This window comes from Pseudorca crassidens, chromosome 5 (assembly GCF_039906515.1).
Source record: "Pseudorca crassidens isolate mPseCra1 chromosome 5, mPseCra1.hap1, whole genome shotgun sequence".
NCBI classification, from domain to species: Eukaryota; Metazoa; Chordata; class Mammalia; order Artiodactyla; family Delphinidae; genus Pseudorca; species Pseudorca crassidens.
Window position 1 is genome coordinate 62,176,128 of NC_090300.1, and position 27,298 is coordinate 62,203,425.

At 34.5% G+C, this 27,298-nt stretch overlaps 2 protein-coding genes across 9 annotated transcripts in view; one reads left to right on the forward strand and one right to left on the reverse strand.

Annotated features, from left to right (window-relative positions):
- MFN1 (mitofusin 1) overlaps nt 1-19,160 on the forward strand; it is a 34,214-nt gene extending 15,054 nt beyond the window's left edge. For all 3 annotated transcript variants that reach the window (XM_067738108.1, XM_067738106.1, XM_067738107.1), the window contains 10 exons: nt 111-178; nt 6,224-6,345; nt 8,003-8,129; nt 8,302-8,406; nt 8,704-8,806; nt 8,946-9,175; nt 11,108-11,260; nt 12,401-12,597; nt 14,974-15,108; nt 16,979-19,160. In XM_067738108.1, the coding sequence (XP_067594209.1) occupies nt 111-178; nt 6,224-6,345; nt 8,003-8,129; nt 8,302-8,406; nt 8,704-8,806; nt 8,946-9,175; nt 11,108-11,260; nt 12,401-12,597; nt 14,974-15,108; nt 16,979-17,060 (1,322 nt within the window). In that variant the 3' untranslated portion in view covers nt 17,061-19,160. The remainder of the gene's footprint in view (nt 1-110; nt 179-6,223; nt 6,346-8,002; nt 8,130-8,301; nt 8,407-8,703; nt 8,807-8,945; nt 9,176-11,107; nt 11,261-12,400; nt 12,598-14,973; nt 15,109-16,978) is intronic.
- Nucleotides 19,161-19,509: 349 nt separating this feature from the next.
- Nucleotides 19,510-27,298, reverse strand: part of GNB4 (G protein subunit beta 4) — a 69,286-nt gene continuing 61,497 nt past the window's right edge. For all 6 annotated transcript variants that reach the window (XM_067738114.1, XM_067738112.1, XM_067738110.1 and 3 more), the window contains one exon: nt 19,510-23,933. In XM_067738114.1, the coding sequence (XP_067594215.1) occupies nt 23,827-23,933 (107 nt within the window). In that variant the 3' untranslated portion in view covers nt 19,510-23,826. The remainder of the gene's footprint in view (nt 23,934-27,298) is intronic.

Sequence of the window (27,298 nt, forward strand, 5' to 3'; positions counted from 1 at the left end):
TGTATTCATTATTTCATCCTTTTGAAATACAAATAGATTATAAAAATAGCATGCTAGAAATCTTATCTTGCTGTATACTAGGTTTTAAAATCTTCACCTAAATATTACAGGTGGGGCACTTGCAGAAGGATTTCAGGCGAGATTGCAGGAGTTTCAGAATTTTGAACAAATCTTTGAGGTAGGAATTTTGTGAATGTACTGACTAATGTAAAACCGTAGCATTGGTTGGAGAGTGAGCATAATCTTCTGTTTTCACTACTTACCTTTGTCAGTAACCTTTGGTGTTATTTAGTGTAGTTTCTGACACAGCAAGTAAAACGAGGAAAGTTGGAAGAAAGAAAGTCCCTGCAAAGTGGATGATCTATACGAATGGAAAATTAAAGATTGTAATTTCTTCCTATTCTTTTTCTTTAATGTATTTGTGTTTAAATGAGACACTAGTTTCTAATATTTTGTTGGTCAATGGGTAAAATATTCTATATTCAACAGTCAGGCACAAGATTAAAGAAATGTAATTGCTGTTGGAATGGATAATAGAGCAAAATGAAGATTTTTTTTTTGATAGAACATAGTTAATGTCATTGGACAAAAGTTAATTACATTTCTAAACTGTATTGTCACCTGTTAATTCTCCATGTTTTATGCCAAATGTCCTGAATAAATGAATACAAATATAATTAAGATATAGGTCCTGTATTTTAGGAATCTAAACTGCTGAGGTGCATGAATAGATAATGTGTGTGCAGCACGGGGGAGGGAAGATACTCTTACGTTTTGGTGTAGGTGTTTTATTCAGAGACATTAAAACTTTCTACATTGACTGAAAAATTCTCTAGCTGTTAATCTTCTTGACTCTAATTTAGCTCTTAGTTGTGCTTATTAGATTGCATATCTCCTTCTCATCCGCAGATGAACACAAATACTTCAGAAATGAAAAAAAACTTCCATCAGTAATTATTCTTCCTTATAAGTAGTAACTGTCTTAATAGTAAGGACATAAATGTTGAATGTACTTGGCAGAATTTTTAAAATTAACCATTTGCTCAGAATCCCCTATTTTTAATTTGGTGAGAGGGAGAAAGACCATTAAGTAGATAAAGACAAGGTGTTTAAGAAAACCCATTCTCAGGCCCCTGGGATATCAGAGGCCCCTGGGATATCAGTAGGTGTCTTGTCAAACTAAGCTATAGGATATATGATATCCCAGTTACTCAAAGACCATTGTTTATCTTCTTTCCCTTTTGGTTTCACAAGAGATTCAATGCTCTCCTCACTCTTACTGGTTATAGTCATTTCATCCATGGAGAAAATAATTGGGGAGCATATCATTGTTTCCCTTGTCTTTTCTTATTTATTGAGCTTTTCTTTCTTCCTGTGTGTTTGTGTGCATGTGTGTTTGTCATTGATTTCTCCTACCAAATCATATATTGTTCAGTTATACATTTATACCTCTTTCATATTGGTTCCTGGTACAGCATTTGATTTCCCAGAATATCTCCTTGACGAGGTGGGAATGAGAAGAATAAAAGATGTGCTGTAGAGCACTGGTTTTCAAACCCGGCTGATGATGAGAAACACATGAGGTACTTTAGAGAACTGCAGACTCCTGACTCATCTCAGAGACTAATCCAGTAGGGCTAGGATGGACCTAGGAATCTGTTATATATTTAAAGTTCCCTGAGTGATTGCAATAATCAGGCAGACTTAGGAACTATTCTTTTTAATGTTTTTAGAAGAAACTTGGCATTTCACTTTTTTATTGTAAAAGTTCATTTGAGCATCTAAAAATTATATCTGGAAAAAACTGTTTATGAGCAAGAGCTTTTACATGAAGTTGTGGAGAATGTTAGGCTTTAGAGTTTGAAATTTTTGTTTAAAACTATGATATAAAATGAGAATCAACTAGAAATTATTTGAATTTACCTAAAGAAATAATCAGGTGGCAAAAAATTTTGTTTGGATGGCCAGACCTTTTTTTGGTAACTGCACTGACAACTCTTTTCAACTTTTGTCAAAGCTGAAATTTGTTACTTTTAAAACTAATTTTGGTAATTTATGATTTCCTATAAATTGGTGCATTTCTGAGAATTTATGATTTAGTATAAAATTGTTCATTTAAAAATATTTTGTATTCCTTTTCTATATCTATACTTATATGTATATATAGATAGATAAAGGATACAAGAAATATCTGTGTATTTTAAACCTTAATTGGATTTACCAATGATCTGATTGCTTTGCTTTTCCTCCAAAGACTTTGGTTAATTTATCAGTTGATACATAGTATTTTTGGGGTTTTATTCATTAAATTCTATGTTAATCTTTACACAAAGTTTCTTTCTGCTTTCATTATATAAGTGGGATTGTTTTTTGCTTTTTGGTCTTTAAGAAAGAATTTAGGGCCATGAATTTGTCTGTGAGTGTAGCTTTGGATGTATTCTATAGGTTTCAGTATCCAGTTTCATTGTTGATTAATTTTTAATGATAGCTTTTGGCATTTCCTATTCAATACAGGAGGAGTTACTAAAATTCAGATGTTTTGATTATTATCATCTAACTTTTCTTGATTTTTTTTGCATTGTGATCACAAATGTGGCCTTTATACACATTTTCTCTGTTTTTAGAATTCAATATTGTGTGTGTAGTCTTAGAAGATGATTTTTGTATAAAGAAAAACTGTACCAAGTTAATCATTTTATCAAACAGTCTGATCTTTGCCATGGACCTCTTGAGATTCATTTGGTTTAAAAGAAGCTGAATATTATGAACTTTCAGGGTACCAAGTTAAATAAGGCTTGGAAATTAAATAAAATCAATCAAGAAAATCAATGTTAATTCTATTCATATGTTTTCTTGTTTTCAGCCTATATTTGGACAGGTGTGTATTCTGAACACAGTTTAGAAATCTAAAATTTTTTGCCCAAATATTTGGCCATTAACTATTCTTAATAGTTTTGTGTCAGTGAATTTGTTGTGAAGGACATTCCTGGGACAACTGGTGAAATTTGGAAATGGACTGTATGTTAGGTTAATAGTATTGTCCTGGTGATAAAAGTTCTGAATACAGTAATTGTTTTGTGGTTGTATAGGAAAATGTCCCCATTCTTAGGAGACACATGTTAATATATTTAGTAGTAAGGCTGTGGTGGTTACAATGAACTGTCAGATTGTTCAGGAAGAAATATATACAGGTATGTATAAAGATGAATATCTATATAGACTTACCTATATAGATCTGCATGGAGAGAGAGAAGGAAAGGTAAACAAAGCTGAATGTTAACATTTGGTATATTTACTTGAAAGGTATATTGTATCTTGGTGTTCTTTCTTGCAATTTTCCTGTCAGTTTAAGATATTTCAAAATAATACATTGGGAGTGGTAAATAGCATGTTATTGGGTATTTAGGGTCTTTTATCAAGGGGACTTGACAAGCTGGTTTATGTTTTTGTTTTTGTTCTTTGCGGTACGCGGGCCTCTCACTGTTGTGGCCTCTCCCATTGCGGAGCACAGGTTCTGGACGCGGAGGCTCAGCGGCCATGGCTCACGGGCCCAGCCGCTCCGCGGCATGTGGGATCCTCCCGGACCGGGGCACAAACCCCTGTCCCCTGCATCGGCAGGCGGACTCTCAACCACTGTGCCACCAGGGAAGCCCTGTATGTCTTAATTACACATAAATATTAATATTTACAAATTTGTAACTACATATTACTAAATCATCAGCTGTTTTCTGTAGATGTTATTAGAAAATCAGAAGATGATCATAATTGAGATGTGATTATTGTTTTGGTTCTAAATCTTTAATAAGTTTTAAAACAGCCTACAGGATACTCTGACAAGATGGAATTTAAATTGTCTGGTGTAGTATTTTAAATTTCTCCTTGGAAAATTAGAGTTCCTGATAAAATAAGTCTGGGAACTGCTGCATGCTATATATGTCTCCCATGGAGATTCATAAGTATATTAGTATATAAAGGGCTCTGAGAAACTGTTCAGTAAAGAACCTTTATTTAAATTAGCATTCCCTGGGACTTCCCCAGTGGTCCAGTGGCTAAGACTCAGTGCGCCCAATGCAGGGGGCCCAGGGTCAATCCCTGGTCAGGGAACTAGATCCCACATGCTGCAACTAAGACCTGGTGCAGCCAAATAAATAAATATTTAAAAAAATAAATTAGCATTCCCTATACTTAGTTTGGAATAGAGTATTCCTTTTGCAGTTGACTTCTGATATTTTTCTGATCAGTGGGAACGTCAGTGTGGGATACTTTTTAATTAGAAAAAGATTGCCTGTTTTCTTCTTTATACTTATTCACCAATGTATATTTTTGAATCAAGGAATAACTTCTATATTGCCTAATAACTTTTGGAGGTCTTTTCTTTTTCTCTAGTCTAGCTCTAATACTGTGCTGTTATCTACAAATTTGGGGTCTTCATTGCTGATATCTAGATCTGCTTCATCGAGGAACAGAATTTCTTTTAACTTTTTTTTCTTTTAAAAATATTTTTATTCTTTTATTATAGTTTTTGTGATGGTTAATTTGGCAATTTATGAGATAGTTATTTAAAGTAAAATCATAACTTTGTTTTGGTCATTAAAAAATAAGCAGTTTGGAAAAAAATAAGCAGTTTGCACTTTAAATGTTTAATATTTTGTAGTTATTGGTGGCTTCTGCTTTGGCATATACAGAACAGGAATACTGTAACTTCTTATTAGTAATCTCTTCAGGATTAGTGATAATTGAGTGATGTATAAATGAGCTTGACAATGAGCAAAAGTAAGACTATGCACTGAAAAAAAGTAATGGGCTCTGAGTTAAGACATAAACTGTTAACTAAATGAATTACCCTCATGTGCCCTATAGCTAAAGAAATGAATCTGCTTTGTTTTCTATACCTCAAAAAAATACCAAAGAGAGAATTTAAAAGTCTCTTCTGTCTTAGTGAAATAATCATTTTAGAGATGTGACGGCTCAGCATAGATTATAAATAGAACACTGAATGAATATATAATATACTAATAATTTCACCATAACAAATATAGTGCTAGTGTATTAAGTGACTACCTTTTAAAGCTTAAAAGCTATTTATTTTGATAAAGGATAGTAATTACTTTCAGAAGTAATTACCACAATTTGTACTGGTTTTATATTAAGTTCAAGAAGATGAATTCATGGAAATATTGGAGAGTTGGGGAGTATATCCCTCATTTGATGTCGTGACCCAGATGAGTGTTCTTGGTTGTTCAAAGACCAGATAGTATTTCTCTACACTTGCGGTTGTTTTCAAATGTTATGTCAGTACAGAATTTGACTTTTCTATGATGTAAAAGTGAAAGGCCAATTTTAATTTAATAATTTTGCTAGCACTTAAATGATGAATCACAGTAAATGTTTTAAATAACAAGTAATATGCACATATATTGAAACTGAAACAAAATTTCACAAAAGAAATATCCATCATCATATGTGGTGCATTCTGATGTATTCTCTGTGTAAAAAACACAGGTCATGAAACACTAATTGATTTGTACAACTGTTAGTAAGTTGTGAGCTACAGTTAGTGAAAGTGAAACATGAGATAAGGCATCATTCTGACCTATATGCACACACTATATAGTCCAATGACAATAATGGGATTATCTTAGAAATAGCTTTAGATATTTTTCTATAAACAATTTAAAATATTACTTAGGTTGTTTGCTGTTAAATAGTATTTTTCAATTTGTTCAAGCTTTAATCTGTAGAAGTCCTTTTTACTAACTTTATGTGAATCGTATCGTTCATTTGTTTCAATGTAGAATTCTATTTCATGGCTTAAGAACTTCATGAGGTTTTCATTGCAAATATGAGAAAAATCAAGATAGATGGACTAGAAGTAGATTAAAGGTGATCCAAATAAAATTAGTAATCCTAATAGGAAACCTTTTTTAACATTGAAAATAGCACCCTTTTTTATTTATTTAAAAAAATAATATAGTCAAAGAGCCATTGCACATTACTGTGTAAAATTACACAAAGCTATGAACTTGCTGTTAAAGCCTTTTAACTTTTAAATTTTTGACATTTTTTTTTACCTTTATAATTTTAAGTTGTGTTTGTCATCCATTTATTTTCTATCCTTATGTCTGTTTTGGTTAACATTACAAACAGCAAGTTTTTGTGTTTAAATTCCTGAAAACGTTGGGATGGAATTACAGTAATGTGTTATGGCTTGGGCCCCTCGCAGGAGTGTATCTCGCAGTCAGCAGTGAAAACAAAGTTTGAACAGCACACTATCAGAGCTAAACAGATACTAGAAACGGTGAAAAACATAATGGATTCAATAAACGTGGCAGCAGCAGAGAAAAGGTATGAATTCATTTTATTGCAAAATTATTTTTGTGTCAATATGAATTCTTTAGACTAAGGTTTAAAATTTTTATATTATTAAATACCTTTCACACTAACATCAACCTTGCAGGTTTAGCTGATGCCTACTTGCATGTTTTTTAATGAATATTTGAAACTATAAATTTTTTTTTACAACCTTGAACAACTACATCATTTACATCCCCTGGATCTCAGTATTCTCGTGTGTGAGCTGTGATTTTAAAATGTTCAGTGGCTTTAAATGTCTTTAAAGCAGTGAAAGAACCATTTCTTCCAGCAGAATTTCTCGAAGTCCAAAACAGGTGACCCTCTTTTTACATTCAACCTATCACTCATCTTTCATGTATTCATACATTGAAACCTTGAAATCACTCCTTTATGCCAGTTGTGGTTTTATATCAGCTGGTAAACAAACAAGGTGATACTACCTGCCAGCCAGAAAGTGAATTTGGTAAGCATTACTCTATATGTCATACTATATTGCAGTATATTTTTCCATTTATTACCTTGTAATGATGAAAATGAATACACGAAAGTGCCAGCACTAGTCGAAGAAGAGGGTAGTTCTCACAAACTTGGTGTACTTGAAACAGATTAAGATGTTACTAGATGTTATAAGCATAATGATGTTAAGCCTCAATTGGACCTTTAAGTGGGCTTAAGCCAATCAATGGGAAGATATAAAGAATCTAAGATTAAATCCAAGATATAAAATTGGGGATTTTAAATGTATTTGATCTTGCTGAGAACAAAACTCCACTCATATCTAGGTCTGTTGCCTAATTTTGACACTTTAGCAGGAATGCATTATGTACAACATTAGAGAATTTGCAGCATATAAAACTCAAGGATCAGAACCCAGATTCTGATCTCTGGCCCTATGCACACTGTTTCTGTATAGTGAGCTCAGTTGCTTTATTATGGTAGCCAAAGTAAGTATTCGTCCACTGGATTGACCTTAATTTTTATAAAAATATAGGACATTGAAATAAACGTAGCACAAAAAAGATGTGATTTGAGGGTGGTTCGTATAATCATGCCTTGGGAACAGATGTCTTGGGAAAGATGATCTTAAAAGGATCTCAGGCTTTTATTTTCCTATATCATCCAGGGGTTGACAAATTTTAGCAGATAGTAAATATTCTAGGCTTTGTAGGCTATACTGTCTCTTTGGCAACTACTCAGTTCTGCGGTTTTAGAGCAAAAGCAGCCATATACACAATAGGTTCATGAATGCTTGTGGCTGTGTTCCAAGAAAACTTTAACAGAAACTAGCAGATGGCTGGATTGGGCTTGCAGAGTGCTGTTTACTGGCCCCTGTTTATTAAGTAGACTTAATATTGAGTTAGTTCTGTTTTGACTGTTCATATCTATGAAATGGGTGGAGATTTAGCATCCTTATTAATCCTTTGTGGGATTCAGGTACCACATGAGCAGAGAGACAGTTTATATCCAATCATCTGTAAAACATTTTATAAGTGAAATATTATTTGAATCCTTTTAGATGTTGAAATACAAGATTTTTTTTTCTTCTATCATGCTAACAGATGGTTCAATATATAAGTGAGTGTTTGTACTTAATTTCTTTGGGACTTTAATACACCCTGAATATTAATTACTTTTCATACTATAATAGGGTTTATTCAATAGAAGAGAGGGAAGACCAAATTGATAGACTGGACTTTATCCGAAACCAGATGAACCTTTTAACACTGGATGTTAAGAAAAAAATCAGGGAGGTTACAGAGGAGGTTGCAAATAAGGTGGGTAACATTAGCTTTGTGATTATAATATCTGGGAATGGAAATACTTTTGATAATGCTAGAAATGGTATCTGTTACCTTAAAGGAATATTTAAGTTTTTTCAATTTAATTTTTTTGAGTAGTTGGTAATCTTGTTTAAATATTTTAATTCTGATTTTTTAATATTTTTAGGTTTCATGTGCAATGACAGATGAAATTTGTCGACTCTCTGTTTTGGTTGATGAATTTTGTTCTGAGTTTCATCCTACTCCAAGTGTATTGAAAGTATATAAAAATGTAAGTTAAATTGTAGTTAAATGTTATTCAGATACAGTTTCCTTATCTTATTCTGACTCTTATTCCACTCTTTAGTGGTTTGGCCATTTTAGTGTCTTCATGGCAATCAGTACATGATTAAACTATTACATCTCCTGTGCACTCTTGTAATAAATCTAAACTATAAAGTACACAGAAGAATTATCATCTTAGAAAAGAATAAGATCATTTTAGTGTTTACTACTTTTTTGACATTTTAATAAAATCTGCATATATTCTAGAGAAAAAAATAACGTGGACATTTACCATTGTTAACAGGAGTTAAATAAGCACATAGAAGATGGAATGGGAAGAAATTTGGCTGATCGGTGCACCAATGAAGTCAATGCTTCAATGCTTCAATCCCAGCAAGAAATTATTGGTAATATTTATGTCTGCAAGTTCGTGTGTAGTTTTTTCTTTATGTCGTTGTTAAAAGATTTATTATAAAATCCTTTAGATATTTTATAAAATATTATTTACTGTTGTTAACTAAAATATCATAATTCGGTTCTTTCTAGAAAATTTGAAGCCATTACTTCCAGCTGGTATACAGAATAAACTACATACACTGATTCCTTGCAAGAAATTTGATCTCAGCTATGACCTAAATTGCCACAAGTTATGTTCAGATTTTCAAGAGGATATTGTATTTCATTTTTCCTTGGGCTGGTCCTCCCTTGTCCATCGTTTCTTGGGTCCTACAAATGCTCAGCGGGTGCTTCTAGGATTATCAGAGCCTATCTTTCAGGTATATATATATCTATATATATATTTTTTTTTTGAGTAGGCTTTTTATTAGGTGGTTATTGCTGTACTATACAGGTATGTATCTGATTCTACCAGTTTAGAGTCTCTTTTTAAAAACTTTTTTGAATTTATCAATTCAATAATTTTTTTAATTAATTAATTTTTTTTTCTTTTTGGCTGCGTTGGGTCTTCATTGCTGTGCGTGGGCTTTCTCTAGTTGCAGCGAGCGGGGGCTACTCTTCGTTGCAGTGCTTGGGCTTCTCATGGTGGTGGCTTCTCATGCTGCGGAGCACAGGCCCTAGGCACATGGGCTCAGTAGTTGTGGCTCATGGGCTTTAGGGCGCAGGCTCAGTAGTTGTGGCACATGAGCTTAGCTGCTCCGCGGCATGTGGGATCTTCCTGGACCAGGGCTCGAACCTGTGTACCCTGCATTGGCAGGCGGATTCTTAACCACTACGCCACCAGGGAAGTCCCTCAATTCAATAAGTTTTCAGAAAACTTAGAGTTGTAAAACCATCGCCACAATCCAGTTTTAGAACATGTCTGTCACCCCAAAGGCTACCCTTGTGCCCATTTGCAGTCAGTTGTCATTTCCACCTCCAGCCCTACTGCTAGTCAGGTTTCTCTAGCTATCATTTTTACCCTTCAGGACATTTCATATCAATGGAATCACACAAAATGTGGCCTTTTGTGACTGGCTGCTTTCACTTAGCATGATGTTCTCAAGGTTTGTCATCATGGTATATGAATGTTGTAGCATGTATCAATACTCCATTTCTTTTTTTGGATGAATAATATCCCATTATGGATATCACACATTTTATTTATCCATTCACCAATTGATGGACATTTGAGTTGTTTGTACTTTTTGGCTATTATGAGTAATGATGTTTTAAATACTCAGACTGTTTTTATATGGACATCTGTTTTCATTCCTCTTGAGTATATATGTCTAGGAGTGAAATTGCTGGACCACATGGTAACTCCATGTTTAACTTTCTGAGGAACTGCTAAACTGTTTTCCAAAGCAGCTGCACCATTTTACATTCCCACCAGCAATGTATTAAGGTTCCCTTTCTCCACATGCTCATCAAGACCTGTTATCATCTTTTTTATTATGGCAGATGTGAAGTTGTATCTCATTGTAGTTTTGATTTGTATTTCCTTAATGACTGATGATTTTGAACATCTTTTCATGTGCTTATTCGTGTATCTTATTTTGTAACATGTCTATTCAAATCATTTGTCCATTTTTAAATTAGGTTATTTGGCTTCTTATCGACTTGTGGGAGTTCTTTATATATATTCCAGATACATACAAGTCTTTATCAGATACATGATTTCCAAATACGTATGTTTTTCTAGTCTGTAGCTTGCCTTTTAATTTTCTTATGGTGTATTTTGAAGTGTAAAAGATTTTAACTTTGCTTTTATTTTTTTTTTTATTTTTAATTTTTATTTTTTATTTTTGGCCACGTAGCTTGTGGGATCTTAGTTCCCCAACCAGAGATTGAACCCAGGCCCGCGGCAGTGAAAGCGTATAGTCCTAACCACTGGACCGCCAGGGAATTCAAAAGGTTTTAAATTTGAAGTCCAGTTTTTTTTTAAGGATTGTTTTTTTGGTGTAAAAAAATTTTTTTTATATACAGTTTTAATTTCACTTGAGAGTTGAAGGCTTGTTGTTTTAGGTAGACTCATTGTATGTTATGAAAATTCATTCTTCATGATATCATTGGTCCATGTCACAGGAGATAACTTTCAGACCATTTTTATTTTCTTCATGTATTTATGGTAAACTCATTAATTGGAGTCATTCTTTTTGTAGATTTACTACTGTAATTTTAAAAGAGAATACAGTCGAATTTTGTAAATGTAACTTTTCCATTTGTAGTGGTTTAATTGAATTAATCCTTTCCCCCCCCAACCTTATTAGCTTCCCAGATCTTTAGCTTCTACTCCCACTGCTCCTACCAATCCAGCAACACCAGATAATGCGTCACAGGAAGAACTCATGGTTACCTTAATAACAGCATTAGCCTCTCTTACGTCTAGAACGTCTATGGGCATCATTGTTGTTGGAGGAGTGGTAAGAAATAGTAACTTTTTTTTTGAAACAGTATTTTTTGGTGTAATTGAAATTGAAATTATTGCAAAGCTACCTGCTAGATCAGGAAAAGAAAGATATATTTACTTCAGTTTCCAGGATCTATAAGATGACATGAAAAGTTGTAAGTTAAAATTAGTGAATTGAGTTTCACAAGTCTAATCTTAAAAATAAATATTTAAAAAAAATTTTAATTGAAATATAATTGACATATAAAATAGTATTAGTTTTAGGTGTATGACATGATTTAATGTATGTATATATTGTGAAATGATTACCACAACATAAACAATACTTCCTACTTTTACATCACAGCACACGAAGAAACAATATTTGTGCATTGGAGTAACAGGAATGATCCAGGTCCCTTATCTAGCCTTCTCCAAATACCAAAGGGATCTGACTTAAAGTATTAAATATTATTTTTTGTAGTAGTTCTTATATGCTAAAAGTTTTTTTCATATCATTAACAGCATAGGTTTATTTTGGTTTGTTTTTATTGACGTATAGTTGATTTACAATGTTGTGTTTCAGGTGTACAGCGAATGATTTAGTTACACAAATATATATATCTCTATTCTTTTTCAGATTCTTTCCCCTTATAGGTTATTACAAAATATTGAGTATAGTTTTCTGTGCTATACAGTAGGTCCTTGTTGGTTATCTTTTTTTTCTTCTATTTTCTCTTTTGGCCACACCACGCGGCATGTGGGATCTTAGTTCCCCAACCAGGGATCGAACCTGTGCCCCCTGCAGTGGAAGCATGCAGTCTTAACCACTGGACTGCCAGGGAACTCCCAGTTAACTATTTTATATACAGTTCATTTTGGTTTTTTAAACCTTTGACCTAAATTAACATCCCTTTTTGAGATACATTTAATCAGCTTACCAAATGCCTGGCAGGTTATAAAAGTTCTTGCCTGGTATTTATGTGCTGCTCCTTTTTTCGGCTTGATTTCCGGTAATTTCATATTTTCTCATAGAGAAGGAATATACATTTTTAAAAAATGGATCTGACTCAAAGACCTGTAGGGAGCCAATGAGTTTTCTAAAATGCCTTTTAGTACAATCTCCCTAGTGGTATTTTTCTTTCTCAAAGTAAGCTGTGAATTTATCTTACAGATTTGGAAAACTGTAGGCTGGAAACTCATATCTGTTTCATTAAGTATGTATGGAGCTTTGTATCTTTATGAAAGGCTGACTTGGACCACCCGTGCCAAAGAGAGAGCCTTTAAACGGCAATTTGTGAATTATGCAACTGAAAAACTGCAGCTGATTGTTAGCTTCACAAGCGCCAACTGCAGCCACCAAGTACAACAGTAAGTTGCAAGATTCGTCTATTTTTGTTTTAAAGCTTTACTGAAGTAGGACATACATGCAGAAATGCAGAAATAAGAGTACAGCTCAAAGAATTATCACAACATGAACACATTTTATAATTGCCACCAAAGTGGAAAACACAGAATGATACCAAACAAGTGGGCTCAAAATGCATGGTGGTACGTAATTTATTTTTACTATTATAGCCCAGATTTGTAGGTTTAAAGGCATGATTTTTTAAAACTCAAGAGAATTTTATTATAATAATAAATACCTGGGTCCACCAAGTTTATGTATCTTAAATATTTGTTTCATTGATTTAGTAAAAACATATAGAACTCCAGTCAAATCAATGCATAATATTCTGTATTAGAGTGCCCCTGAGAGCTTAATTAGAAAGTTTTCTGAGCTAAAGATGATTGCAATTTAATAGAAGAAACAACATGTACATAATTATAATAAAAGGTGAAAAGTGAAAAGTAATGAGAGCTTCATAATGTGAGGCTGTAGAATCTTTTTTTTTAAATGGCATTGAGTATTTATGTATTTATTTATTTATTTATTGGCTGCATTGGGTCTTCGTTGCTGTGTGTGGGCTTTCTCTAGTTGTGGCAAGTGGGGGGCTACCCTTTGTTGCGGTGCGTGGGCTTCTCACTGTGGTGGCTTCTCTTAGGCACGTAGGCTTCAGTAGCTGTGGCTCACAGGCTCTAGAGCGCAGGCTCAGTAGTTGCGACACATGGGCTTAGTTGCTCCACGACATGTGGGATCTTCCCGAACCAGGGCTCGAACCCGTGTCCCCTGCATTGGCAGGCGGATTCTTAACCACTCTGCTACCAGGGAAGTCCCTAGAATCTGAAATCATGAAGGATAGTGGATCAGCAAAGGTTTCCTAGAGGAGAGGTAGCCTGATGAGACTTGAACATCAGAATAGAACGAGCAAGACAGAGAAGACAGCTCAAACCAAAGGCAAGAAGGTTGGGGGAAAAGGAATGTGTTCAGAAACGTGAGATAATTTCAGTGTGGCAGATGTGTACATAAGAAGGGGTCCATTCAAGTATAAACCTAACACTAGGACTGAGGTTTGGATAATTAGGAACCCTGGGAGTGATATCATTAACATTTAGCTCTAGAACAGATAACTTTGCAGTGGTGTGGTGTGTAAAGTGGTTTAGACTCAGGAGACAAGAATTGCAGGGAGATTAAACTGTTTCAGACACAAGATCAGAGCCTGTACTAACCTAGTTAAGTTAGAGCTATAGGGAATGGAAGCAATGGGGGCACAGAACTGAGACCACTGAATTAGTTCACTCATTTACCAAATATTTATTGAGCTCCTATTTTATATAACTTAATTTTGATTTATTTATACTAAGATCTTTTTCTTTAATGAGGATAAACTGGACCTCCAGACAAAATCAGCTGAGGCTCACATTCATAAAAACAGAATTAATGAAGCTTACTATTCATTTCATCATCAAACATTTATTAATTGCCTACCATGTGACAATAAATACTCTAGAACTTATGGGAAATTAAAAGCTAAAGATAACTTGTATTCTTCCTTAGAGGACTTTACACTCTAATGGAGGCAACCTCAAATAATTACTCCGGTTAAAATAATACTAGCTAAAAATAATAATAATAATAGCTAAAATAATAATAATACTACTAGCTAAATATTAATGTAATAAAATATTAAAATAAAAAGATGCTTCATTTGTCTTATATTGGTATTTGGTCAGATAGGGGAGAATGGAGGGGGAAAGGACCCTGGGAAAGATGAAGATGCGCAGGAGAATAGTTGCAGAGAAAAACAAGTCAGTTCATCAAATTCCAGTGGTACACACCTACCAGGCATGCTCCAAGTTGCAAAAATATAAATATATTTTCCAAAGTTAACATATTAACTAGCACACAAATTAAATACAGCCCTTTTGTTTTAGAAATGTGGTTAAATGTTGCTATAGTTTAAAGTATTTTTGACTTGTCACAGAAGTTCATGAAATTTTCTTTCCTGTTCTCAGTAATTTATTTCTATAGGCAGGGGACAAGAGTAAGGCTTATTATGCTTCTGAAGAAATACACCCATCCTTTGCCTTTTTATAGCTTATTCATATTTACAGCAATATGGCAGAGTAATGTTATTACCCACTGAGCATTTGTCTTGAGGCCAGATGAAATTAAGCCCACAGTCATATTAAGCTTACAAGTGCCATACCCTCCCTCATACCATTCTTAGCCGTGTTCTTTGATACCTTATATTTTTGGGAATTTTTTAAACTTGTGATCTCTTTTTTTAATATAAACTTTAAATGAAAGCTTATTCATTTTAAAAGACATTCATGACTGCTGATGAAATTATTTTTTATTTGAAGGGAAATGGCAACCACTTTTGCTCGCCTGTGCCAACAAGTTGATATTACACAAAGACATCTAGAAGAGGAAATTGCCAGATTATCCAAAGAGATAGATCAACTGGAGAAAATACAGAACAATTCAAAGCGCTTAAGGTATTTGAACCTTTTGTCCTTAATAATATGAACATTTATTGGTTTCATTACCAAAATATAATTATGTAAAATCACTAGCAAATTTATGTTAAAATTTTTGGCTTTCTGCATTGGCTTAATTGTAATTTTGCAATTTCAATGAAAGCTAATTTGAACAACAACAAAAAAACAAATCTGAATTTAAAGGAATTTTTTAGATCTAAGCTTATAGCTCTATGTTAAGCTATACTAGTCCTTATTCAGAGCAGAAGTTTTGTAATTAAAAGTATGAGTATGAATTTTCAGTCCTACATATCCAAGACCCATAGCTTTTCTTCTCATTGGGGACTGTTAGGTATACTTAAATTTGAAGCAACGGAAGTAAACAAGATATCCTAATATAATGTGGAATTCTGGTTTAATATGATTTGCCATGTATTCTTTGGAGTCTAAATAAATTGTGCTTTGGGGGTCAAGACCAGAAGTATCACCACGAGATCTATACTTCTTGGCAGTTCTTTCAGCTTTATTACCCATTAGCTGGCTCACCTACAAGTCTGGTAGAATCATTAAGCATCATTTACTTCCTGCTGCTACTTACCAGGGCACATGCTACATACAGTTGCCTATATAAAAACAGTTTGCAACGCCTGCAAATTGGAGAGGCTGTCCTTATGATGTGGATTTTGGGACATTATACTTAAAACACCTGTGATAGTGTCCATCCCTGGTATCTTAATCTGAAAAGATTAAGATTTAGCAGTCACATTCTCATTGCATCTCCATTTCAGGGTCTCTGAAAAAGGTGACTGCCTATCACTTAAACCCGAGCATCACTTCTCACACACAAATACACCCAAGTTAATTTCACATATGCCATTGCTCCTATTTTAAGTTAGGTCATCCCAAATACAGCTTTTCAAATTTGGTGAAACTATATCCAATAGAAATTTTTTTTTAACCTAGGTAGGTTTTTAAATATTTTTCATCTTGCTATAGTAAAAAGCCATAACTGATAAAATAGATTATTGGTACTTATGTAGCTTTCAGATTTTGGCAGGACTGACTTGAATAAGTATCAACATTTTTGATCTGCTAATTCTTCTAATAGGAAAGTTTAGAATAATGTTAACATAATAAGTTTAGAATATTATTAACATAATATTTGGAATCTCCCTTGTTACTAAATTAGGCTTTTAGCCATTCAGATATAATTTAACTTAACTAATGCTTCAGGAGCATTACTTGAAGAAATATACAGTGGAGTTCACAAGAACATTTAACTTATGACCTTGACCATATGCACTCAGCAACAAACAAAACAGGACCAAGAAAAGAGAGAAACTCATTTAAGTATGTGTGTGTGCCCTGGCAGAGTATGAGAATGGGAGATACAAACCTGCATTCCCCTGTCAATTTACATTGTTTTCCCTCTTGTTATGGGCATTTGGCTGCATCAAGTACAATTTTAATATTTAAAAAAAATATTTTTGGTAACTATGGTCCTTTGACATCTACCAGCTACTTTGTGTATACATAAAACCACTTATTCTACGCTTTATTCTTAACGGGAATTCAAGAACAATTATGTCTTTATGTGACTTAGGATGTAACTCCCATGTAAGGTGATATGACTCCACTGTCTCTTAGGCTTTTCATTCTTGTTAAAGATTTTATCTCAGTATACCTTTCTTCTGGCCATTGGATTCTGTGTTTATTGCAAAGTTACAGTAGCACATATAATAAATGCTTTAAAAAGAGTTGATGATGTGAGTTCAGACAAATGTAGCAACAGCTGGCTAGTGATTTTTTTTTAAGATTTGCATGGGATGCATTTTTTCTCATTGACCTTTATGATTAGATTGGTGTTTTATTCATTTTTTTAAATTAGAAATAAAGCTGTTCAACTTGAAAACGAGCTGGAGAATTTTACTAAGCAGTTTCTACATTCAAGCGATGAAGAAGAATCTTAACAATAGAAATTGCTTTGGTGATCATGATAGAAGATGGAACTTGGAAGATGGGGACAGTTATTTTTATGAAGTGACTTTAAATATGAATTATACTAACTATACCTAAATAGCAAATCCTTGAGTAGATCCTGGTATTGATCTATCTCAGGGTGTGTGCATTTCTGAAAAGTGTTGTCTCTTTAGTTTTAATTTTGGGTAAAGAAAAATCCTTTGATATGTGAAAATGATGAATTAGTTTAAAGAACCAACTCTCTGACCCCTGCGGGGTGGGGCCTTGCTCTTAATTAGGGCTCTCTTTGTTTTTGATTCTGAAAAACTCTGCTTCCTGGCATCCAGGAGTTAGAGAATGCTCCTTTCATCTTCTTTCTCAAAACGAATTTTTGATGCCTATTTCAATGGGAATAGTCACATTTTTGTTTTATAAACTGCATTGCTCTAACCACAAAGGAGTGTGGAATGTTCTTGAGTGTATTATTTATGCAGGTTACAATCACTTTTGCATCCTGGCAGGTATGTAAACCACTAATAATGCTGTTTTTACTCCCTCTTTTATTCCTATTAAAATTGATGTAAAACAGTATATAGGTTTGTTATTATAGAGTCCTTATAAAGGTATTTGCGTCTAAATAGTTTTCTCATGTTTCTCAAGAAACACTTCCAGCCTCAGCTCTGATTCCAGTAAGGAAAGCTTTCTATCTCAGTTTTAAGAGTTAAGTTTGAAGTGATAAAAATAGCCAGAGATATGGGAGATCTGAATTTTGGGTGGCTACAGTCATGTACAAATGCTGTTCTTTAGAAAGTATTTGCCAAGGATACTGCTGGGTTGTCCCCCGGAGTGGCTTTTAAACATTGTATGAATTTGACAGGTCATGGTTAAAAATTATGTTTTTTACCTTAATGAAATGTTTATGAGTTCAAGTATTGTTTGTTTCTATGTTAAAAACTAATAGAAAAGTTATATGGAAACATTAAAAAACTGACATTCTAAGGCTTTGCTACACAAAACGTAGTTTTGAGGACCACCAAATCAGCATCACCTAGATGCTTGTTAGAAAGGCACAATCCCAGAAGACACAGCACATTTGGCAAGTATAGTTTATGCTGCTTTTCCATGGGAGGGATAACATTTCATGCTTTTTTCTTTTAATACTCAGTACTTCTTTTTCTCTGCCTTTAAGGCTCCTGGATGCTACTCAGTCTTTTCACAACAGGTGCAACACTGTTTTCCAGGATATTTTAAGGAGAAAATATTATTTAGGCCATAGAAGGCTTTCAAAAATATTTTTTATGCAAATCGGATATTAGAATGCAATATTCAAATCCAAATAAATATTCATTTATGGCTAATATTGTTGCTTTATAACCAAAAAATGATACAAGCCACCAAGAAGTGGGATTAGGTAACAATTGCAACATGAAAAACATGTCTAAGACTGGGTACTGCTAATTAAGTTTACAATTTCAAGGCCTTAATCTTTTTTTTGGGGGGGGGTCTTAATCTTTATATGCAAGTACTTGAACTTTTGAAATAGCATAGTGGTTTGGTATCACCTCATTAGTACAGTGGTTCTCACAATTTAGTCCCTCAGTCAACAGTAGCACTACACTAGGGAAGTTGTAAGAAAGAATTGCATTCTTGGGTCTCATCCTAGACCTACTGAATCAAATACTAGGTTTGGGGACCAGGAATCTCTGGTTTAACAAGCCCTCAAGGTGATCTGATGCATGCTGAAGTTTGGGAACTACAGAATAGTGTAGTGTGATTCTCGTGTAGGAAGTTTATACTAAGTTTTTCATCACTAGTTTGAATCCAGTTCCGCCTGATCAAGCTTGAAAATATGAGTGTTGGAAATGGGACACTAAAGTAATGAAGCCCCAGCCTTTATGCTTAGGGATAATAAGTGCACCTATGACCAAGCCCATGAATTATAAAGAATTGTAGCTGTTGGCGTTCAAAGTTATTGCACATTTACTTGACTGTCTACTATGTATGTTTGCAGGATTATTTATAAACTTTGTGTAACCTTCAACTTTTTACAAAACTAGATTTTTTATAAGTATGCAAGGTGAAAATAAAATGTTTGCCTGATAGTTGATAAATGTAGCATTTATACTGGCATTTAGTGAGTTTTAATCTTTTAATGATTTTTATGGCTATCTTGGGGAGACCTGCTCATCTTTTTCCTAAGGGAACTTTAAGGGAAAAAAATGACATTTTGATGAAAATCTGTGGCCTTTTAACAGTAGGCTAACATTCACAGTACTACAGAATAGGTCAGTGGCACTCCAGTCTCTTCCTTGCTTCCAGCAGCCCATTCATTTTTCATGAAGAAAATAATTACCAATGTTTAGATAAAGGAATTAGAACTGAACATGAACTATTGGGCTTGGAGTTTAGTTCTGGGACTTAAAAGTAATTCTACTAAAAATCAAAACATGCTACATGAAATCTGTTAAAAGCACTTTATTGATTACAGTATCAATTCACAGCAACATTATTTCACAGAGCTACTGTACAACTAAAGGAACAAATTACTGCAAGAAAGATTCAAGAATACTGTTAAATCATGATACAAGTCCATAGTTTGGTTTAAAGCTTTTTTCTAAGAGCTTTAATCTAATACATTCACCTTTCCCACAAACTACTGACATTCAGATTCAGTTGGCCACAGCTGTTGTAGAAACCATTCTAGGTGAAGAAAAACATTTTAATCAACTTAAAAAACCCACTTAGACATGAATGCCTTTGGATAAGAATATGCAAATGCAAGTGTTCAGATGCTTCTTTGAAAAGAGAAAACAATAGGATAGAGCACCATTGTGTAAGACACAGAAAAGGCTTGAAATATCTACCAAGTATATCACTGAAGTTCTATTAATTAAAAAATACTGTATGATGTAAGATTTTGTCAGGCACATTTAACACCAGTTGAAACATATAACCAGCTTTTTCATATGCTGCATTAATCAACTATTTTGTAGGATCAATTGGATTTAAGAAAAAAGACTTAGGAAATTTTATCAACATGCAAACAAATTTGCTAAACACAAGGTGTACCATCATTCTGATTAATAAATTACTTTTTAAAACAATGCTAGCTTAGACATTCAACTACAGACCACTTTACTGAGTACCTATTATAACCAATACTTTTAAATATATCAGTGAATTTAAGGCAACTTACAATGAATAATGGGAGAAAAACTAGTAAATATGAAGGGTACTTCACATTCTACTTAACCTAATTTAAAATACCAATTTTATTCACTGTGATACCATTTCTCACAAGATAGTCTGACTGGTGGGTGTTTTAAAAATTCTAACAGGAGGTAAGAAACGCTTCAAAATTTTGCTTTCCACAGTGGCAAAAGGGAAATTAGAAACTGAACATAGTACTTAATTTAAAAATGTTTTTAAGTCTGACTCACACTGTGAAGATTTTAGAAAGAACATGTTTATTACTAAAATCATAGGCCCATTTGGGAGATTGTTTAATCACTTTCCATTAACGTTTAAACACATCAACAGGTAAGCCACAAGTATTCAACTGTTGTACTTTAAACTGTGAGACATTCACCAATGATCAAGCATAAATTTCCATGAATGTCTTCATTTTTAAAAGTCTTAATAATATTACTAAATCTAAGACATCAAAAGTGTTGGAGAAGGTTAGTTATATAATATTGGCACAGTATTTTTTTTTTTGCAACAATAAAAATTTCACTTTGTCACCTGGAGAAGCCAAGATCCATTTCTCTTTCAATATGTTAACTTTAAAATTACTTAACATATTCCAGAAGCAGCTACCTCCGTTATGTCTAGGAAACTAGTTTACTATCATCATGCAGTATTAATCAGTTCAACTGAGTCTAAATTAAGATAAGGAGATGGCTTACTAGGCTTTCTTGAAGAATTAAGTATCTCTTGATACTTAAGTATCTCATGAACTATTAAGCCTAAATCTTTGCCTCTCTGAAGATGGAATTCAATATGCTGTTGTAACCACAGACTCAACTATAAAAATCCGAGCTAGGGAGGGATCTTGGATATTTAGTCTAAATCTCTGATAGCATAGCTGCCAAAATTGAGGCCTGTCCATCAAAGTGGAGGTGATGTTCTTGCTGAGAGCACAAAGTGCTTTCTTGAGCAGGTTTATGGGATGATTTGCTGAAGCACATGGCAATCACTCCACTTTGTTTTAGAAAAGCGTATGTGCCTTTAAAATATTCTTGCCACATCTTAAAAAAACCTCTTCTTTACAAAGTGATTAAAGACTCTACAAATAAACCTAACTGAGGCGCATGACGTTTAAATGTTTCTTAGGTAAATAGAAAAAAATCAGGCACCAGAACTGCAATATTGATAAAATTCCTTAAAACTACTTTTGGCCATATTTTTTTTAAGTTTTGAAAAACTGAGATTCAAACTGTACTGTGCTTCTACAAATTATACTGACTTTAGGAAGTTCTTATGCACAAAAGAATTAGATGAGCAGATGAACTCAAACTGCAAGGAAACAAATATTTAGCAACTGGAACCCATATCACTAAACAACGGTTTAAGTAGTAAGTTAACGTGGTAATGAGGTCACCATTCGGTCATATGTATAATACGGTCATAACAGCCGTAGTAGTGGTTAATTTTCAGTTGCCTAATACATATTTAATTATGGGAATTGCTTTTTAACTATCTACAAAAACTTTAATAACATTAAATCACTTTTATTAACATTTTGAAGACCACAGACTTCTCATAGTCTGTGTGCCTCTGACTAAAGTATCTTGTTACTAGAACCACTTTCAAAGTAGAGGAGATACTCTCTTTTTATATATATATAAGGCTATTTTGCACATGGTAGAAGTGCTCTCTTGAAGAGGATTTTGGAATAAATTGCTGAACTACATGGTAAACCCTCACCCCTCTCTATTTTTGGATATGAATATGTCCCTTTGAAGTATTCTTGCCTTATCTCAAAGAGCTGCTCTTTATGAAGTGATATAAATAGTCCACAAACATTAACAGCTAAAGCTCATAGAAATCTTGAATGTGTATATAAATATACATTCATGCCTGCCACCTACAAGTCTGTTTTTTTGGTCCTATAAATCTTCCTTTTCCCATTTTATTCTTTTTAGTATCTTAAAACAGTTACTTATTTCATTATGGTTGATGCACTTATTAGCACATCCACAATATAAAAATGAAAATTTACAAGTAAAATTTGGGAGTATTTAGGTTAGGGTTACAGGTGATCAAAAGTTAACAGACCTATCTCAACAGTTACTGACAGTTTACTGTTACAAAACACAATGCACTTCTACATCAGAAAAACCCCACGACTTTACCATCAAAGAAGACTAACAATCTTCTACTGTCAATCATTTAGATTATTTTTAAGAGAGAAATCCAAGGGTCAAGGATCTCTGTTTAAGTTCAAGGGGGCCCGTTCTAGTAATACACACATTATTATATCACTGACAAGCAGAGGAATTGCTTAGTATTTTCCTCTGACCCCTTCAAGAACTGCTCTTAGAATCTTCTTTTGGCTTTAAAGTGGGGGTCACTTTGATCTTGGTATCCTTTGAAGCAAAACCACTTAGAAACCAATATTTTGTGCTAATGGGAGGAAATATTACAGAAGATCAAAAAGCTTGAATGTCTGCTTTTTAAATTTTTGAAGGCACGGAAAGTTAACATCAATTCAGATTTTATATTATGTGAACAAATTCATAAAGCAACTTTCTTAATGATTATAACTAGTCAGACCTGGTGACTGGTTAGATTTTATACTTCTTTGAAAAACGTAATGCCATCACATTATTTTTCCTACCTAGATACACACTGATGGAGAACACTGGGAAAAATCTTTCAGATGCAAGGACAGTCCAAATGTTCATCAATCTGCTGAAATGAGTGCACCTTACAAACTCAGTTCTAGAATATGAAATCAATAGGAAAGCCCAGCTATTTCGAATGCTACCTAAGTGTCATTTGATCATAACCAGCTTTTTAAAATAACAAGAAACCATTCTCATGTGATTACTGCTATCTACCAATTAATATAATACGAGTTTCTTATGTATGTCTAAAATTTCAGAGTGAGATCTCTATTCCCTGGCCATCAGATTATGTCCCCTTCAAAAGACTAAACATGAGCACTAATTTAAATTGATAAGATGGCAGAGGATATTGCAGAAACTAATGATATTCACAAGGACTCCCCTCAGTGGTACCTACGCCTGTCAGCATTCTTAAACAGTAAGCAACCAGGATCTCTTTTAGATCAAAATGGTCGGAATACAAGGGGACTTGCTTCAAATATCAGTACACACATCAATGGTATCACTTCCATCTATTACTGTGCCTGGTTCCTCCACTATAAAACTCAAAACTATGACACTTTTTAAGGTATACAAGGTTAAAAATGTAGTTCTTAAAAAATGCAAACACATACTCTCAAACATGATAGGCTGCTATAATGTGTACATTCTGTTCTACACAAAGAAAAAGAATTAGACAGTACAAGCAAAAATTCATCAAGGTTAAATTAGCTCAACTCCTCAAATTAATACACTGGTCCTGATCTCAGCAAGCACCTTTACCTTGTTTTCACCTTTTTTTGTTTTGTAGTTTACTGAAAGCTTCTTTTTGTATATAATAATAGAAAAATCTTCACCTGCAAATATAAGGTAAATTCTTTTGCACAGCTATAGGCTGTAGTACTGACTTCTCCAGGTATCAGTGGAGAACAGAAAATTTGTGCTGTTAATTCCAGATTCTAAGAAAACTGTCCCAAGACCCTGTTGCCACAGCCATGCCATCATCAGTTACACCTAAACAGCTGACACGGTTGTCATGACCAGCAAGAACACCTGAAAAACAAAAGTTCAGTAAAAAGTTAGCAATGGGCAAGTTTTAGAATTAAACAAGTGTATGCATAAAAGATCTGGGAGGGTACTTAAAAGCTAACAGGTTCCCCTGAGTTGAGAGACTGAGTGCCAGGGGTAAGGTGGGCATGTAGGTAAAATAAAATTCTTTGTATTCCGTGAACTTCTGACATGTGCATCAAATTGTGTTTTTCATTTTTGAAAAATTATTTTATAATTATGCTTATGTTCAAAATCATCTATTCAACAACATGTAGTCTTTTATTTTACATCTCTAATAAGTTCATGATACTTCTAAATTTTGCCAATAAGCTATGCTATTTTCAACAAAAACAAAATTTTAAATGTTCAATGAACTTTTACCACCAGAACAACAAAAACATGAGAATGAAGCTGACTTATACTGCCACTTCCAAAAATAACAACATAATTTATTTACTTTATTCTTTTAACCACCAAACCCTGGAATGTTTTGGTCATAACTTTCTGAAACCATCAAACTCATCTAGTCTTAGTTTTCTTTTGTATATTTAACCTATTTGATCTTCTGACCACTACACAGGATAAAATTAAATATTCCCAAATATTTGAGAGGAAGATGAGAAAAGTAAAGATTTAAGAGAAAAATTAGAATATATCAAATTCTCAAAAAGAATTTTTTCTTTAATAGACTGTTTGAGTTTTCATTATCTCCATATGTAATTAAGCATATCATTTTCACCCAATCTTAGGAACAGAAGTTCATCTTGTCTAACAATATTTTGTGCAGTACCTTCAGTATGGCAATGTTTGGCAATAGGCAAATTTACCATTATGGGTTGAAATAACAAAAAATGACCATTGTGACTAAATACTCCAAGTCATATTGGAAAGAAGAATGAATTAGCAATTCATGAGTCACATTTCAATTTTAAGGTGAAAGTATCCAGTTGAGTCAACTTGAAACCAAACAGCTGTAAGCAAAGCAAAACTAAAACTCAAGCATATGTTTAAAAAAATACAGAAAACAAACATGTTTTTATTTTGATATGGATATTAATTCATTCGATCCAAGCAAAACACCTAATACCTCAAAAAAGTAACTGGCTTTGAACAAAAGTTCAAAGAGTATCTCCAAAAGTTTACTTGCAGAATGCTTACCCGTGAACTTTTCTGCAGTCTCAAGAGAGGTTGTAGAAAATTATTCCTGGTAATGTTGACATTGCCTCCACTCCCTCAGAAACCTCAGCAACTGTATAGGTGTTTAAAAGGGCAAGGACATACACCCACAAGGACAGCAAGGATGAGAGCAAGCAGTGGCAACAAAATTTTGTGTGCTGTATGGTGGTAAGTGTGTTAGTGGACCCCAAAATGCTAAGTTCAAAGCAAATGGTCTGATAAGCCAAGAAACAAAAGCAAACTGCAGAACCTCCAAAAGGGTCAGATACTAGTGGAACCAGGTATCTGTGGAACCAGACACGGGCAAAGATGGGGTAAACTGAGGCTACATTAGAAAGTGTCCAGGAATCAGTTAGACTCCCCAGGTCTCTTCCTTCACTCTGCAGAGTCAGATGATTTATCATCCTGCACCAGAACATAAGACTAGAGACTTATTTGCTAGAGAGAGTAAAAGAGGGTCTCTTAACTAGAAGAAAGTAGGCACAGTTGAGATTGGTGAAACTGCTGAAAATGGGGAATAAGTAAGTTTACTTGCTAATTGTCTTGCACCCCAGCTTCTTCCCGGAAATCAGCCCCCAAACTGTCAGTCAGCTTATATACTTCAGGTAGAAAAGTGGAACAATCCACCTCAGAGAAGACAGCTGGCCCAAGGAGAAAAAGGCCATAAGATATATCAGAGATTCCCCAATCAAAGCCTGGCCAGATCACTGTTCAGTGAGGCCTACAGTCAGTACACCCCAACCATGTGCAGAGGGCTTTCAAACAGTTATAGTGCCTCACTCTTAAGGATAAATAAGAGGCTAAGAATCAGAGTTTTAAGGAAATACAATAGATAGGACACTGAAAAAATAAGAAAGAAGGGGGAAAAAAGGCAACTTGGAAAACAAAAGATTATGCTTTCAGAAGAAAACTTCAAAAAAGGCTTTCATTAATGACCCCAGAAAAACAAAAGACTTTTATTCATGAAAAAAAGAATGGGGGCCCTAAAAAAAAAAACTCTCAAAACGATGGTAGCAAAAATAGAAAACCAAAGCTTAACAGAAGCTTCATGGAAAGAAAAGGCAAGAATTTCTCCCTGAACATGGAGCAAAAAAGACAGATGGAAAATATGAGAGGAACTAATAAGAAAGTCCAAGAAGTCCAACGTCAGAATAATGGGAATTCTGGGCTTCCCTGGTGGTGCAGTGGTTAAGAATCCGCCTGCCAATGCAGGGGACAGAGGTTCAAGTCCTGGTCCGCGGGAAGATCCCACATGCCGCGGAGCAACTAAGCCCTTGCGCCACAACTACTGAGCCTGAACTCTAGAGCCCATGAGCCACAACTACTGAGCCTGCGTACTGCAACTACTGAAGCCCGCATGCCTAGAGCCTGTGCTCCACAACAAGAGAAGACACCGCAACGAGAAGCCTGCGCACCGCAACGAAGAGTAGCCCCTGCTCACCACAACTAGAGAAAGCCTGTGCGCAGTAATGAAGACCCAGTGCAGCCAAAAAGAATGAATGAATGAATGAATGAATGATGGGAGTTCTACAAACAGAATGATAATGGAGAAAAAAGTGCAACCAATTAAATAAGCCTCCTAAACTTCCCAGTACTCCAGGGTATACGTTTCCAGGTTGAAAAGGTCCACTGAATGCCCAGAATGAGGGATGAAAACGGATCTACTCCCAAACATATCAAAACTTGCAAAAAGTTTGAAGATTAATTAGTGAGAAGTACATCAAAACTAAGAATGTAAGCCAAAAAATTAATTTGACCCTAGAGAATATTCAAAAGCAGCGCAGCAAAAGAAGTCACAGTGGGCTTCCCTGGTGGCACAGTGGTTGAGAGTCCGCCTGCCGATGCAGGGGACGCGGGTTCGTGCCCTGGTCCGCGAAGATCCCACATGCCGCGGAGCGGCTGGGCCCGTGAGCCATGGTCGCTGGGCCTGCGCGTCCGGAGCCTGTGCTCCACAACGGGAGAGGCCGCAGCAGTGAGAGGCCCGCGTACCGCAAAAAAAAAAAAAAAAAAAAAAAAAAGAAGTCACAGCATATACCTCACTGCTTGGCAGTAAGTACTGTTTAAAAATTCATAATTGTGTAATAAACACTGACTGATGTTCTAAACCAAATTCACTACATGGGAAAAACTGCAAGATGGAAGCTGTGGTGGGAGGAGGGATGTTGTAACCAAACCCTCAACAGATAATGCCT